The following is a 17905-nucleotide window of genomic DNA, read 5'->3' as shown; positions in this document are numbered from 1 at the left end:
TGTTAATCTATTTTCTCGTTGAAATTAAAGCTCCCCTTATACTCCTATATAAATGAACATTCCCCTGACTGTTCAGATGAACTCCGTCGTGAACAAATTTACGACTGCAGTCTCCTTCACGGGTAGAAACGAAATAATTCCCATGTTCCCAAAATACGCAATAACCCAGTGCTGGCAATGCATCTCTAATATTGCGTTTATTTTGTCTGCAATATCATTGTACCCAAAACGAACACCAAATCGTGGCAATAATTTACAAACAATTATTTTTGCAACTTTATAGCGGCGATGCATTACCGATACCACAGATTCAATTTCTGCAGCTAACAAGGTAGCGTCGGTACTAGAACTAATATCGTTCTCCCCAATCATTAGAACAACTACATCTGGACCTAAAGCAAACACGCTCTCCATATCCTTAGATATTTCATCACGAACCTTTCTTCCACCCACACCCCTGTACAAAACGGAATGCGTTTTTCCAAGACCAAGGCTCGCAGAATACCTAATGTCACCATATTTCAAGAATTCATGAAAACGACGCACAACTGAGTGTCCAAGAATGACAACTGAGGTTTTACTCATAGAAGACATAATGAAATAATTTTACTCACCAAAATCTTTAACAAATTCAAATAACAAACTTTGAAAAAACGTCCGTCCTCCAAGGATGTAGATGGGAGAAAAGGCAGAGTAACCCACCGTGTGGTCAGAATTTCATTTGTTAGATTTTGATTGGTCAGATTTTGATTGGTCACTCTCTGCCTCTCCTACCTCGGTAAGACATGAAACAAAATTACCATTACAAAGCATAGCTATACAATATTTCAGACTTTCACATTCAAGGAGGACACTTATTGATTACAATAAAATTTTTTAAGTAAACTTAAATTTATTTATTGCTAGCGAATGGAAGTGTGTTTTGCGAAAAAAATCTAATTAAAATTGCTAGTATGGCCGACAAAAAACCGCCAACTTTTGATTAAGAATAATATTTTTGTACAATATTTTTTTTCCAAAATTAATTTGAAGATATTTGCGTTGCATTAAAAATTTTCACAAAGGAACAACTCTAGCAGGAAAAATGATTGGATATTGACTTTTTTTTTATTCTTGGAACAATTTCAATGGCAGCATGGAGGGGTTTTTGTCTGGCTTCTGACTACGTAAAATATTCAAAAGTAAATTTGCTTATGAATGTTTTAGATATTTTAAGACATTAAATTCAGAATGATAATGTAGTTGGACAACTAGAAGTAGATATGGTTAACTGAGTTTAAAAAAGCGTGGTATATTTTAAGCAGAACGGCGGCATATGAAATATCTCATTTTCTGCTTCTCAAAAATACCATATAGCAATAAAATAAGTTAAGATTTTAAAACAATTAAAAGAATTTTTTCATGCAATTAAAATAGAAAAATATGAAATAAACTTTTACAAAAGTACTTTTACAAAAAGGACAAACTTGCATGGATGATCCATCTAAGGATGCATACTACCAGATTTGATTCGGATGCTGAATCTGACCTACACTTTCCGGCTGAATGAACAGATTAAAGTTTTTGGTGCAGGTTTCATTTAAAAGATACTATGAGCCCAATAACAACTAAACTTGCATGGATAATACACCATAGGGTTCATACTACCAGACTTGCTTCGGATGCTGAATCTGACCTACATTTTCTGGATGAATGAACAGGTTAAAGTTTTTGTAGCAGGTTTAAATTCCAAGTTACTATTAGCCCTTTAACGACTTAACTTGCATGGATGATACATCTTAGGATGCATACTACCAGGCTGGCTTCGGATGCTGAATCTGACCTACATTGAAAACTCTCAAACATCTGTAAACTCTCAAACTAGCTTCAGATGCTGGATTTTAATTACGTTTTCATGACGAAGAACTAGGTTGAAGTTTTTATATGGATCTATTCCAAAGAATCAGATCAACATTGCATGAAATTAGCATTTTTGGATGTATTTAATAGTTAAAAGTGTGGCTTTGCCTTACTTACTTACTTGGCTTGAGCTCTGTAATCTCTGATTATCTAATTATGTTTTACTATAAAACTTAGAGAACGCAGGTCTGCTCAGGAACAATATTTACATATTTCATTGATATTTTCATTCTACACATTATATCATAATATTGAGCTTGGACAGATCTGCGCTCGGTGACTTTTGCTCAAAATATTGACGTAATATAAACCATATTCTGTAGAGATCATTGAAATTTTGAACATACGTCATTTTCCTGACGTCCTATCAATCATATGACGCCATGGCGCATGGAATTATTCAGTTCTTTGAAGTCTGCATATACCCCCTGTTTTAAAATATAATTATATATTTCTTCGTCAAATTTTGATTTTGGGGGATATATTGGCCATTGCCGCATGAAGTCCTTTGTCTAACAATGGCTCAGCTGCTATCGAGACTTCTTCCTATGTATTTCTTTGTAAAACTATCCACCAGGTTTATGATTTGTTTACTATCTGTAAATACTTCAATGTCCAGCTGTACCTTGGAGACAGTTAATCTACACTACATGCATGTAAGTTGTGTAAAAAAAATTGGTATTTAATTTTTCAATAGAGAGTAATTTTTTACATGTTTATACATGTATAAACATTTAAAGTTTTCTTCACCTAAAATACTTTGTGGACAGTTTGATTTAAATAGATGTAGTAAGCCTTTCAGTTGCCGCTAGGTGTTCGCTCTTATGAACAATAACTCATTAATGAAACATGAGCAGGTCCGAGAAATCTAACTGTTTATACCCGTCAGTTTTTAGCATTTCCCAAGTGTTTCTTTGCTGTCAGTAGAATCCGATGGTTTTAAAATTTAGCACTAATGTTAATATATTATATAATGTGTATATATATAGGAAGTGCTAAAGTATTTTCTTATTCATAACAATCGTCAAAGAGCGTTGAAATATTAACTATAGTTTGTTCCCCATTCATTTGACCCTTTTATTTCAGATAGAGTGAAGACATTCTCTATCTTTTGGTCAACACTTTTGTGTACAAAACAATGAGCGAAACCCTTTTAAGTATATTACAATACCAATGCTGAAGCATCCTATATGTCATTCCTATAAATGATAATTCTTAAATTGGAACTTTGTTGGTCATTTTTCACTCCCGAGTTACCTGTCCTTAAACACAACATCGATGTAGTCAACTACAAATAATTAAACTTTTTAATGATTTGTTTAAAGGTATGCATAATTATAAATTATTTTCTTATTTGATAACATATAAATCTATCTATGAAATGTTTTTACCATGTCTGCAACTTTAAAAATTAGTTGAAAGGCGTAGATCTAGGGAGAGTATTGGAAATGGTGGAACTTTAAAAACAACATACAAGACACGAAAGAAAACTATATACAGATAAACAAATGTAGAAAACTCTTCAGTGCAGAAAAGCTGACTCGAGCCTTTAGCTCACACGATCTAAAATTAATCATAAGAATCATGTAAATGAGGAAACTGCGTAAGATGAAACCGTGGCCAAGGTAAGTTTCGTTACTCTTTTACCGACAAGCAATGTAACAAACTCCAACGCAGGTGAGTTTTCAAATATGGACTCTTCATCTTGCTATAAAAAATAACTTTCCTATTTCAGCTTGATATGCCGAAGGTAAGCCTTTCGCAGTTTTGAGAGACACGAAATATTCTGGCATAGTCAGGGTTCTTCATGAACTGTTTTACTTTTTTGGCACCGACACAGTAAAATTTTCTCCGACACAGTAACGATTCACATTATATGCGTGCAACAGAGTAAAAATTTTGCGACACAGTTAAAGATGTGTGATAATCAGAAATAGGGAAATATAAATTATCACTAAATGAAACTTGAATAAAACATTCATACCGTCATATCTTAAAGGCAGATCACTTAAAAAATTAACTCTTAATTAGGGCTTCATTTTGCATCTAATCAATAATCTTTTGGACCCTCGCCAGATTTGACGTATGAAGGTACAAAGATAAATCATTTTATCTCACTTCCATGTTCCATGATTAACTTGTAGTTGCATTTTATTTTTAAAATCAGGTCTCCTGACAAGAATTCCCATGTGTAGCAATTGTGAAGACCCTATTTTAATATTCATAAAATAAGGAGCTCACAAATAGTTTGCAAGCGCTAAAGTCCTGTCAAACAAAACAAATCAGGATAAAAAAAAAAAAAAAAAAAAAAAAAAAAAACAACAACAACAAAACCCTCTTAAACATCAAAGGTAGAATCAAGTGACATGGAGGAGTAAGCTTCTTTTACCGACCGGACACACCCACCGTACTATATTGTCATTTTCTTGGAAAATTGCATTAAATCCGCAAGCAATTCAGTGTGTAAAACAAAATTTGTGAAAAAAAATCTGTAAGCATAATATTAAGCAGAATTATATCAAAACATGTTGTGGCCTTCTACGACATTTAGATAAATCTACAACATAATATCAGTTTATGATAGGCCCTTATAGTCTGGCATTTTGTTGTCATATATATATATGAATTTTTCTAAGAAAAAAGTTAATTGTGGCCTTCTAATAAAACATCAGATAAATGTTATAAATGTCGCAATCTTCTTCTAATAGGCTGTAGCAATTCAATATGAATTTTCTCCCAGTTGATTCGAAATACAAGGGCTTACACAGCGAACGAACATTTTTTAAACCATTAAGCTACTGATAAACAAATTGATGGTGCAAGTTCAGTCTCGTTTAAAGTCGGCATTTCGCAAGTGCTTTTGTCGTTACAATAACCTTGTCAGCAAAACAATCTGTGACTAAGCTGAATGATGTCTGATGTTTTTCATACCAACTAAAGGGCTACTGTAGATTTTTTGCATATTTTATTTTCACAAAGGTCATAAACTCTTTTTAGCTATACAAATATTTTCACGAATTGTGGTTATTACTCTATATAATCTTCAGGAATACTAATATACACGAGAATGAAATCTGCTGGCACACTATCTTGCTTTATTACACGACAATAGCTCGAGAATAAAACGTGATTTACAGTTACTGATCATATTAACTATCTGAATTCACAAAGGATTTATCTGATTCCCCGAATGTGACAAAGAGCACAATGTATGAGACCGGTCAACATGGAATGTTTACTCCTCCATAGCACCTTTTCTAGATGTAATGTTTTTGAGTCCCGTATTTGCTTAATTCTCCAATTCTTTCAATTCGTGTTGTTTCGATATACATTTACCTCGAATACTGTTTTCTCTATAATTATATAACATTCGTTTCTTAGATTTATTCTGAAAATTCCCATCGTATCTACATAAGGTGTCAGGGTTGTAGATGGGGAGCAGTGTGGGAGAAAAGGTAACACATTGTGCAATTTGACGTGTATTCCAGGTCGATATACTTGTGACGTTTGACTTATGCAAATTTTGTCTTTCAAAGACATGTAATATGAAAGAAAAATCATTTTTAGAGATCTTTAACTTTTTTATCTTTAAAAGTTTGTGACATGTGCAAAATCTAGGTCAATGGTTATTACAAGGTACATTGTGGAAAAAAATTCAAACTTTGCATAGTTCATTAAAAATATCTCCACAGCAAGTAATCGATAAGAATTGTGGAATTAAATGTGCACGCAATACAGACATGTATGCGGAAGTAGACTGATTGTCGTTAGGTGAATGAAATACCTGTTTGAAAGGACTACAAGGATTAATTAATCTGATAAAAAGTTAACGTTTAGAAGATGAACAGAAGTTTAAGTCAGTGTCCATATGAGGACTGGGATAGAGTATCAATCTCGATTTGTAATCCCTCAGAATATTTCCACTGTTTGCAAGACGAATTCGGTCGGATTGGATGGCTATGCACTCAACCAATATGGGTTGAAAAAAGTAATGATTTACAGTTATTTATGTATATTTCTTCGATTCGAAATAACGAATAAAGACAGTAAAAATTGCTTTTTTTCTCTCTATTATTTCACTTAAAAAGATTAAATACGTTTAAACTACGCATATTCATTGTAATGTACCTTATTGTATTAATAGGTAGATGTCCTGTTTACGATATTGGAGCCAAAATGCTGGATTCTATTTTCTGCAATACGACAAACTGCTCATTAGGGAATTACAAATCTAATTATGTATATAGAGGTATGTTTTCGAAAATGGTCGCGAGTATATATATATATATATATATATATATATATATATATATATATATATATATATATATATATATATATATATATATATATATATATATATATATATATATATATATATATTAAATTAATGCTTCTCCTTCTTTTGTATGAAGCTGTGCAAATATTTAGGTCATCCAAATTTATTTTAGATAAAATATTTTATTTCTTCAAGACCACATTTTTTTTGCTGCCTAGAGAAGTAAAGTTCTTTAAAGTGGCTTACATTAATATTTAATTAACCATTGTTTTTCAAATGGCTCTGTGTGTGAAAATTCAATTTAAAATTACTTGTGCTGTGCAGTTTGGCTCAAACAACCCGTGCAGCAAATAAGGAAAATACTATAGTATCTTAAAACTGTTGGTGCAAAAAGCTGGAGTAGATTTAGTGAACAAGGGCATAGGTACGATACATTCTTAATGTTTTTTTTTTTCAATTTGAGTTTAAAAAAGCACCGTATTTTGCAAACGCCGAAACTGCCTAGTATTTACGAGCATTTTTGTTATTGTTTTGTTAGAAAATGGCTGTCGCATCAACATGGAGAAAACGTAAGTTCACTTTTTTCTTAAGCATGATTACAGTTTTTTGAAGTCTTTATCTTTCTGTGCACACATAAAAATTTCGAAATAAGGAGTTTTGCATGTTTTTGTCTGATACTTTAGAAAAAAATATCTGTCTATAATATCAAAATCAGTGGTCACAAATAACTTTTGTGGTATATTTCTAAAAAAAAATATAAACTTGACATTTAAATAAATTCATCTCGATATCAGGCCCGCGGATCATGACTAAATTAGATTTATTTAAAGTAAATAAGGGAAAAAAAAAACGTTGAGTTTTTTTTCTAGATAAAATGCAGATGATATTTGCTATTGATTTTTTTAATTCATAATTTTGCTCTCTTAATAGAGAAAAAGAGAGAAGGATTATAGCACAGTTAGCACTGACACTGGCTTCACCAAAACAATGCATATGGAATACCTTGTAATAATTGCAGTCGCAATTATCCTTCTTCTCTCTTCAATAATCCTCTTTCTCTATATTAGAAAGCGGCGTAAGTGAATGTTATGTCTTCAAGTAAAAAAAAATCAAAACTAGAAAGACGCAGCATATATTTTACAAAGATGTATTAAAATTTTAGATTTTCTCATATACAACCTTTGTTGATAAACCCTAATTAAAAAAAAGTTTTCACACTTGTTATCATTCTTACTAATAAATACTATGCTATTTATGCAAAAACTCTAATACTATTTTCTTTTCACAAATGCATTTTACAATTTGATTTCAACCAATTAACCGGATTTGCCAGAGTCACGCCAAACGTTCAACTTTGATATCCTTTTGAAATGTTTAAAATATAAATTTTTTCAATCATAGGTAATTCTTCTCGAGAAATACCAACATCAGAACAAGATGGAGGGGAAGGTATTAATCTATCCCTTCTAATGGACACTTCAAATGATACATTTACCCGCGCAAGAAGTTGTCTTGCTACAAAGAGGTTTGTTGTTCTCAGAGGGGTTCAGGGATCCGGGAAAACATACTTAGCGAAAAAATTAGCTGATAATATCAACCAGATATCTAATACCAAATGCCAAGTACACTGGATCCATGATGTATTGGAAAATGGAATACCTAGGTTAACAAACAAAGCATTGTTTGTTTTAGACGATATGTTTTACGAACTGCAGTCCAAGGATGAAATTCAGGGCCTAATAGAAAAAGTAAAAGAGCTCTTTGATAATGTTTGTTCGTCAAAAAGGTTCTACGCTATTGTCACAATTCCAACATTAACATGGAAGATACATTCAGATTATTTTCAAAATGAAACATACTTTACTAATTATGTCGATCTAGATACCTTAAATACAGAAGAAAGACTAGAGATTTTTAATCAACATCTAAATCGTAGCGCTCTTAAAAAAGAAGGAGATCCAACAAAGTATAAACTCATAATGAAAGAAAGTGTTAAATCGGCTATCATAGATTTCGAAAGATTTGACTACTAGTATATGGGATATCCCTCTTGTGTAGCTTGGATCTGTAGAATGCAGAATCAAATGGATTTGCACGATGCACGTAGATTTATTGAAGTTCCAATAACCAGAATCAAAAGCGAGATTTCTCGTTTACTTGACTCAAAAAATACTAAACAGAGAAAAATGTTCACATTGCTTGCATTCATGGCTTTCAATAATGGAAAACTGAACGTCAGAGAATACGATGAGGATCTCCTTATGGAGTTTGCCAGAATTTTTTTTCCATTTGATAACTGTAGAGAGTTTACCCTACAGGAAAACGACCCAAGTGTCTTTTCACTTCAGGAAAAGTATATAAGGCATGTATCTGATGGAATCTATGAATTTTACTTGGATATTGTGAGAAAAATAGTCTTAGTAATATCCTTGGGAAAAAACTTTGAATCTTTAAAGAAGTATGTGAGCCAAGATATGCTGAAGTGCATTGTCTTGGAAAGAGGCAAATTCCATCTGATTTAACCGTTGGTGAACGATCACATCTTTTTTTCAAATTGTAGAATAGTTAATAAACTTTAAAATTTACAATTCACATGTCTTTCTATTAAATTATCAATAGATGATTTTACATTTTTGTCTCTTGACAATGACTTCCAGAAGATATGCTTAATGCCTTCAAGGAGTAGCATCCTGAAATATTTCGCAGTCAAATTTTGTATTAAAATTTCTCAATGATATGACATTATCTAACATGGTCATTATTACAAAAACGAAATAAATAAAAAAATTAAAACAAATACGTGTAAAAAATATGTACTGTATTAAACGTGGTAGTTAACGGCCATATAAGACTCCTTAAAAAAATGAAAGCAAAATCACAGGAAAAGGTTGATGTTTTATAATTCAGAATTTAATTGTATCTTTAAGAAAAGTTTATTGTCTGGTTTAGGATTCGATAAAATATTCAAGTATATTTGCTAAATATGTTTCTTATATAATAAGATGTAAGGAATTTAAAAGAAAATATGTTTCTCTCCTTCTTCTTATTATAAATTTAACGTTCACGGTAGCTCAGTCGGTAGAGCGCTCGCTCCGTGATCGGGAGGTCGTGAGTTCGCATCTCGGCCGCATCTCGCATATCGACTGACCTAAGTCGATAAAAAATGGGTAGCAACTGTTCCTTCGCCATGCGCTCGGCACTTTGAAGTGAAAGTTGCGGATCCTTCGGATGAGACCTTAAACACTGAGGCCCCGTGTCAGCGGCAGGCGTAACACGAAAAAGATCCCTCACTGCTCAATGACCCTGAGTGCCGAGTAGAGGTCAAAATTTGAAGCCCTTCACCGGCATACGGTGACGTCTCCATATGAGTGAAAAATTCTCGAGAGGGACCTTAATAAATATACAATCAATCAATCAATATTATAAATTTAAAACAGAATTGGTTAACTTAGTTTGAAATCATGCAAGCAAAACTGATGACTGTAAACGCGACTGATGATAATCTTGTTTCACCAACTTGTCGATCTGTTAATAATTTACCTCGTTTTAGAAATTCTTCATACGTAGAGCATGCTCTAGCGTATCGAATCAATCGAGATATATAAACTCCGTATGCAGGTAATAAAGGTACTTGTATATTGCTGCACAAGTAAAGGGAGTTGACGATAGAAAAGTTGAAGTCGTCACCTTTTTACAAATGCATAGAGCTTGATTGTTAGGTAAAAAACTTTATAAAGAGATTAAAATTTAAAAAGTAGAAGTGTTAATACGACTCAACAACGGATATGCAAGTTTCATATACATGTATGTTTAAGTCCAAGATTAATGTAAAAAAATAATTGGCGGATAGGGCATAGGAATAGATTCACATATTTGCTACATCTAATTTTTTTCTTATCATATACCCACAGGATGAAAAGCCAGGTTTCCCAAATTTGGAAACCCGATGGAAACGTATGGGAATCGTGACATCAGTAGTTTCCATATAGTTTCCAATTTATGGAAACCACATAGTGGTTTCCACATAGATTCCCGACATGGAAACAATCAACCTGTGGTTTCCCGTAAGTTTCCCAAGATAGGAAACCATGGAAACATACCCCGGTTGTTTCCACATAGATTCCCGACATGGAAACAATCAACCTGTGGTTTCCCGTAAGTTTCCCAAGATAGGAAACCATGGAAACATGCCCCGGTGGTTTCCATGTAGATTCCCGATATGGAAACAACCAACCTGTGGTTTCCCGTAAGTTTCCCAAGATAGGAAACCATGTAAACATGCCTCAGTGGTTTCCATACAGATTCCCGACATGGAGGCCACCAATGTGTAGTTTTCCCCATGTTTCCCAGGCAGGGAAACTTTGAAAGTATATCTCAATACTAACCCACCTACCTTTTATTTTACAAAAAGTTAAATATTTAATTATGTTACCATATTTTTACCAATTATAGAAATATTTCAAAAGTGTTTACATGCTGTATCAAAATAATTAGTTTCAAACAGTTAAAATAACTAGATGTGTATTTCTGTGTGATTAATTTAATATTTCAGCACTGTGAACGCAATTCAATTGTAATTTAATTTTATTTAACTGAATTATATTTAATTTAATTTAATTTTGAATTTGATTTATCACATAAGTTTTGGTAAACTCGTATAGAATGCGTGAAGTGGAATAGAAAAAAGTAAGTGCATGCAGCTATGTAGAAATCAATCATTTCCGATCCCACTTTCTTGAAGCTGTCTATGATGAATGTTCCTTTGAAAAAATGGAAGATCGAGCTAAGGAAGGGTACATTTAATGAAATTATTTACAGAAAAGGTTTACTAAAAAGATCGATTAAAAAGTAAATAAAGAAATATGTCAAGTTACGATTACTGATTAAGGACAGGTGAGACGTTCCTCAATAAAATAATTAAAATTTTTTCCAATATTTTGCAATTGACATTGAAGAATTATTTTTACATAATTACATGTATTCACAAGACATCAAGGTACCTTACCAGGCATTTGTGTTAGATAACAGAGGTTGGCATTTCTTATATACCGGGGTAATCCGTCAGGAAAAAAAAATTCTTCAGTTGGTTTGTCAAAATTACATTTTTAGTGTTTCAAGTTTTTAAATACAAGTTTAGAAAGTGATAAAGATTTTGTTTTAATATGAATTAATATATTAATATAAACTGGTCAGATAAGAATCATTCATCGAATTGGTTGGGGCTGAGTATTATCATACTAGTATTTTACTATTAATAGTGAATATTGTTTTTTTTTTTAATTTATTAAATAATTATCTTTATTATTGGGGGTAGGTGGGTTGCTTTTCATTTTTTCCTTGAGAAGCCCTCACCCCCCCCCCCCCCCCCCAAAAAAAAAAAAAAAAAACGCTTTTGAAAAAGTCACTATGGTCGGCCTGTGTAATTAGGGACACCTGTCCTCACGTGCCATTTCAGGTGGAGACAAGTGCCGCGAAGACACCTGTCACTGTGTATTTTTTGTATATTCTATGTGAATTGAGACGGTTTTCCACCTAAAGGGAACAATGGGCTGTTGTCGAGCATGTACACACACAGTCTCCGACCGAAAATTCTTTTAAATTAAGATGTGATTCGTGTTTCTTTTATCATTTAAAAAATTGTATATTCCATAAATAAAGTTATACAAGAGAACATATTTATAAAATAACCTATATTTAAGAAGTTCAATGAAAGAACAAACTATTTAGAATTTTTATTTCAATTTTCATTACTGATTTAAAATAAAACTATCCTCTTTAGAAATTAAATAATTTTCTATAGGTATTGAATAGATCTTAATTCTCGTCGTGTATAATTATATTAAATCAGAATGACGTTAATAGATCAATGTGAAATCAAAACTGTATTTAATATTGTTGATGGGTTTTTGTGTGAAATTTGTAATCTAACGTACTACAAAGACATTTATTAGATAAATGTTTATAATATAATTCATCACATAAAACGTTTTTCTTTTTTTCCTTTTTTTGTTTAAATATGTACGCAGATCCCCGTGTAGTAAACGCCTGCACTTTTCGCATGAAATTACAATGTAGGGTCCTAAATGCACATGTATACATTATATTTAACAAACTTTAAAATTTTCAGCCATTTTTTTTCTCCAAAGGCCATTGCTCTAGATAAAGAAAAGTCTATAATATTTTGCATGATTTTGTTTTCCTTTAAGAACAATGGCTTTTAAAGTAGTACATGCTAAGGCAATCTATTAAAAGAATTAATTGTATAATTAATTCATTGTATAGTTGTCACGATTGTATTTTTGTGCAGTTTTTGTTGATTTCATTCTATAAAGGTATGAAGTTTGTCAATACTTCAACAAACATTCTTTATCTATGTTGTACACTACATTATTTTTATTCGCCGACATGCTACTCTTTTTTAAAAAAAACTTGCGTGACTAATAGACTCGATCTTCAGGCCTGTAGCATGTGTAGGAAAGTAATTTCCGTTAGAGTAATAAACTAACCGGGATTTTATTTTTACTAGCATACCTTACCAGATTTCTTAACGAAAAAAAAAAAAAACATTAAAAGAAATACAGGGCGGGACCAGCTAAAGCTGTATGCATAAGTACAGCCCTGTACATCAACGAGTATAGATGACTTTCGACATAATCTTTCCCTTGACTTCACTTATACCAATCACGACTAAAATACTGAATAAAAATACTGTTAGTATATTTTCCTGCCTTTGATTAGATGTTAGTTTTGTTCCACCTGGAGATATAACTCTCCTAAGAAAAAGGTTTTCAACATTCTGATTCATTTAACAATTTTACGTGTTAAAATGATGTGGGAAATTTTTTTAGCTAAAGGCCAAGGAGTTTAAAGTGCAATGTACATGTAGGAATTAGAGAAAAGCCTAGCAGGTCCACCAGTAATATTGATAGCAGGCTCAAAATCTAATTAAACACCGAAAAGGAGGGAGTTCAATAAGTAATTTAACCCCCCCCCCCAAAAAAAAAAAAACAAAAACAATTTATTAGCAATGAATTATTAAACACTGAACTTTTCAATCATCACTATTGAAATAAAAAAACTGTTCTTGATAATCATATTATAATTGTAGCTCATTTTCATGCCTTTTAGGAAACCTGTGGAAAGTTTACAATAAAAAAAAATGTGCTTTTAAAAAGTTAACATCCTTTGGTGTGACATTACAAATTCATAATCATACATGTAACAGTTAAAAGAAGCGGGGAGAGGGGGGGTTACTTTCAGCAAGGACGGCCACTACCAAGAACCAAGCCCCGAAACCCATGTCCCGAAGGCAAATAAGTTGAGGTGTCAAGCAAGAAGCAATTTTTTTTTCTGCTCTTGCCTCATGTATTTAACCGCTTTTTTTCCCTAAATATACTAGGCCCACACATCATATCGGCAAAAATATTTAGGAGCCCCTCTTTTTATTCTATGAAAAGGGGAAAACTTAATTAAATTCTAATATAAGATCTCATAATCACACTTAATCATAGTGAATGTAAACAGTTTATATTTCCCATCCTGCATCGCTCTGTAGGCGCTTTATTTCATTGGTCAATTTCCCGAGGCGCGGTGCGTCGATTTACCCAAAAGGACCCAAAAGGACCCAAAAGAACCCAAAAGGAACCCAAAAGGACCCAAAAGGAACCCAAAAGGACCCAAAAGGACCCAAAAGGAAATTAATAACAACCCAAAAGTACTTTAAATAAAGATAATAAATGGATATATAATGAACATTTTCATATTTTATTAAATCTGAAACTAGTTTTTTTGAGTGGAAAGCGTGTGTTTGGAGTGGATCGAGGTGGGAGGTCCCCCACCCCACCCACCCCCGATACCATATGCCTAGAACATGTCATAAAATAATTTTTTTTTCATTTATTAAATAAATATCGTATAGTAAGATATGGTAATAAAACAGAAGAAGTATATTAATACTTTGTCAATTTCAGCTAAAAGAAATCAAAGCATACCTGACCAGACTTAGTGTTTGATGTGCTATAAAAGTTATATGTTATTGTTATAGTTGCAACAATATAAATGTATGTTTTTTGTCAACTTTCATGTAAATGTATAATATAATATTCATAATTTAATTCAAATTATTAATTTTCAATATATTATAATATATTGATTAAAGTCCTTTTGGGTCCTTTTGGGTTCCTTTTGGGTCCTTTTGGGTTCCTTTTGGGTCCTTTTGGGTCCTTTTGGGTTCCTTTTGGGTCCTTTTGGGTCCTTTTGGGTAAATCGACGCACCCCCCGAGGCGCCATTTTTGGAGGATCGAGAAGGACGAAGAAGAAGGTGTAAGCAGCTGGTAAATGTGAAAAGTTAAGATGGTTTCACCACCCAGTGTCTTTAAGACTGTGATAAATGCAATAGCCAACGATGAAGGATTAGTGTACGTATATTGTTTCCCGAGCTTCCATGTAGTTTCCCATATAAGGAAACCTAGAGATTCCATCAAGTTTCCATTCCACGGAAACCACTACGCTCAGATTCCATATGGTTTCCTGGGTCAAGGAAACTAGGAATCGTGAGGTTTCCCGAGCTTCCATGTAGTTTCCTGTAAAAGGAAACCTAAAGATTCCACCAAGTTTCCATTCCACGGAAACCCCCTACGCTCCGATTCCATCAAGTTTCCTGATTCTGGAAACCAGTGGAATCTTCAGGTTTACCATTACGGGAAACTACATGGATGTTCGGGAAACTTCAGGTTTACAGAGGTTTCCGTGGTTCGGGATACCTTATGGAATCGGAGCGTAGGGGGTTTCCGTGTCACGGAAACTTGGCGGAATAACCTGGCATCCGCTACGGAAACCACTGGGAAACATGATGTAAACTTGAGGTTTCCATGTGGTTTCCGTAAAGTTTCCCATGATGGGAAACCACTTTTTTCACCCAGTGACCGTATTACTTAAACTATAAAAAATGTATCTCTAAAAAATCAAGTATGTAAAAATCATCATTTTTCGAACCATATTTCAAAAAAATCGGTCAATCAATATAAAAGTCACATTTCGATCCTTAAAACATCAATATTAATAGATAAACCAAAGATTAGCCCCCGAATCATCAAGCATACCATAGCCATTTTGAGAAAATGTGAACAGATTTTTTCAAACGTCCAATATTGTATAAATTGGTTAAACAACATAAAACTAACTTGATCATTTTGTGATTAATATACAGAACCCAAAATTCAACTTATTATCAAGAGCTACAAAAAGAGAGTCCAAAACTAACCGTTATTGAATTAAGGAAACAATAATCTTGAGTTAGATGTAACAGAGGTTAATTACTTGCATTTGATATGTTTACTAATGGCTTTTTTTCATGAGGTTGGATTTAACTGTTTTCTGTTTAAGGAATCACTGTCTTATTTTTCCATGTCATGATGTGATCAATCATCAAATGAGCTAAAATTATTGCGTAGTAGCATTTCACAATGCATAAACAAAATTGACGAAATATTTTTGTTAAATTTATTAAGCAAAAATGAGATTCTGAAAATTTTACTGAAATTCTTGTTTTCTTCTAGTCTCTTCCAATTTTAAAGGATGATGTATCAATTAATGGCATATAATCAGTATTCTAGTACAAAGGTAAGATAAATAAATTACAGCTTAGTAAGCGATAACGCTTGTGGATATTTCAAAATTCCAATGAATTTCAAAAATAAAATATCAGCCATATTGAAATGTAACATTTTAACACTTTATGTATACATTCCCCAAATTTTATTAAATACAGTCTTTCTGGTATTATAGAAACTGCATGCCCTTATAAAATATTAACAAGAGGCCCATGGGCCTTATAGGTCACCTGAGCATCATGCAACAACTTTACAATGATTGACATTGGTTCATGTTTTAAACTAGACACCATGGCATTCACAATTTTGAAAAAAAACATCATAACTATACACTTAGCGTGTTTAGTTTGGTTACTTAATACCCACAGACAGAGTAGAGGAACAAAATTGCATTTCGACTACTCAGTAATATTCAGCAATAATCAATATAGTGCCACTACCATACCCTTGGTCCACACATTTCACAATTTTGGAAAAGGCACCCTTGCTTATCAAAAATATTTGATTAATACAAAGTACACATGTAGAAGGTTTCAATCAATTAATTCATTTTCAGTATATAAATAGAGCCCCCCACCACCCTCTATGGTACCCCTGACCCAGGGGTGTGGAAATTCACAATTCAGGAAGAATGGCCCTTGCTCATCATAGCTATATAGGTAGTTCATCTGCTTAATCCCCAGGAGCAGAGATGAAGATTTTCAAACAATTTTTGCATTTTCTCTATATAACCAATAGAGCCCTGCCCTAACAATAGAACCCCTGACCCTGGGACCATAAAATTCACAAAGGCATTCTTCCTCATCATGACTATGTACTTATTGAGTTTATTTAATACCCAGGAACAGAGAAGAAGATTTTAAAAGAAATAATGTATTATGTATAATATACCCAGGAGTAGAGAAGAAGATTTTCAAAGAATTAATGTACTTTCACTATATGATCAATAGAGCCCCACCCTAACACCAGAACCCCTGACCCTGGGGCCATAAAAATTCACAATTTTGGAAGAGACATTCTTCCTCATCATAACTATATCTTTTGTTAATTTATTTAATACTCAGGAGTAGAGAAGAAGATTTTCAAATAATTAATGTACTTTCTCTATATAATCAATAGAGCCCCACCCTAACACCAGAACCCCTGACCCTGGGGCCATAAAATTCACAATTTTGGAAGAGGCATTCTTGCTCATCATAACTATATACTTAGTTAATTCTTTGAATACCCAGAAGCAGAGAAGAAGATTTTCAAACAAATTCTGCATTTTCTCTATATAATCAATAGAGCCCCCCCCCCTTACACTAGAACCCCTGACCCTGGGGCCATGAAATTCACAATTTTACAAAAGGCATTCTTTCTCATCATAATTATGTCTTTAGTTAGTTTATTTAATACCCAGGAGCAGAGAAGAAGATTTTTAAAGAAATAATGCATTTTCACTATATAATCAATAGAGCCCCACCCTAACACCGGAACCCCTGACCCTGGGGCCATATAATTCACAATTTCGGAAGAGGCATTCTTCCTCATTACAACTATATACTTAATTAATTCGTTGAATACCAAGCAGCAGAGAAGAAGATTTTCAAACAATTTCTGCATTTTCTCTATATAATCAATAGACCCCCACCCTAACACCAGAACCCCTGACCCTGGGGCCATAAATTTCACAATTTTGGTAGAGGACTCAATGGTCATTACATTCATGCTAACAGTTTGACTGCTTGATGTCCAGGAGTAAAGAAGAAGATTTTTAAAGATTGCACTAATTTTAGTGGTTTTGGCCCCACCCCACAGGTCCCAGGGGGGCAGGGACCATGAAATTCACAATTTTTGTTCCCCTTCACCCATAGATGCTTTGTGTAAAATTTGGTGGAAATTGGTTGAGTGGTTGCAGAGAAGAAGCTGAAAATGTTCAAATGTTAACACACGACGCACGACGAACGACGAACGACGCACGACGCACGACGACGGACGAAAACGGATAGCAATAGGTCACCTGAGTTTACTCAGGTGACCTAAAAATGGAAATCGTAAATCTGCTTACCTACCTTATTTTTGTCCTTTTAATTTACTTTATACCATTTTGATTGTACACATATGTATATATGAT

The 17905-nt window shown here is 33.2% G+C and overlaps 1 protein-coding gene across 1 annotated transcript; it reads left to right on the top strand.

Moving 5' to 3' along the window:
• Positions 1-5685: 5685 nt before the first annotated feature.
• LOC134255525 (uncharacterized) lies at positions 5686-8700 on the top strand. The gene is made up of 4 exons (XM_062738058.1): positions 5686-5887; positions 6044-6148; positions 7580-8144; positions 8250-8700. Exons 1-4 carry the CDS (start codon positions 5740-5742, stop codon positions 8698-8700), a joined length of 1269 nt encoding a protein of 422 aa, XP_062594042.1. The 5' UTR covers positions 5686-5739.
• Positions 8701-17905: the final 9205 nt, after the last annotated feature.

Source organism: Saccostrea cucullata, unplaced genomic scaffold (assembly GCF_032062105.1).
Source record: "Saccostrea cucullata isolate Sc308-1 unplaced genomic scaffold, CSIRO_AGI_Scuc_v1 ctg2019, whole genome shotgun sequence".
NCBI classification, from domain to species: domain Eukaryota; kingdom Metazoa; phylum Mollusca; class Bivalvia; order Ostreida; family Ostreidae; genus Saccostrea; species Saccostrea cuccullata.
The sequence above is the reverse complement of the archived record's forward strand: the minus strand, read 5'-3'. Positions and strand labels throughout refer to the sequence as shown.

Bases quoted from the DNA above. Each gene is read 5' to 3' on its own strand.
- LOC134255525 (XM_062738058.1), top strand. From the start codon at position 5,740: ATGAACAGAAGTTTAAGTCAGTGTCCATATGAGGACTGGGATAGAGTA. The intron at 6,149-7,579 runs GTATGTTTTCGA...TTTCAATCATAG, and splicing joins ATCTAATTATGTATATAGAG to GTAATTCTTCTCGAGAAATA. The intron at 8,145-8,249 runs GTATAAACTCAT...TTGGATCTGTAG, and splicing joins AAAGAAGGAGATCCAACAAA to AATGCAGAATCAAATGGATT.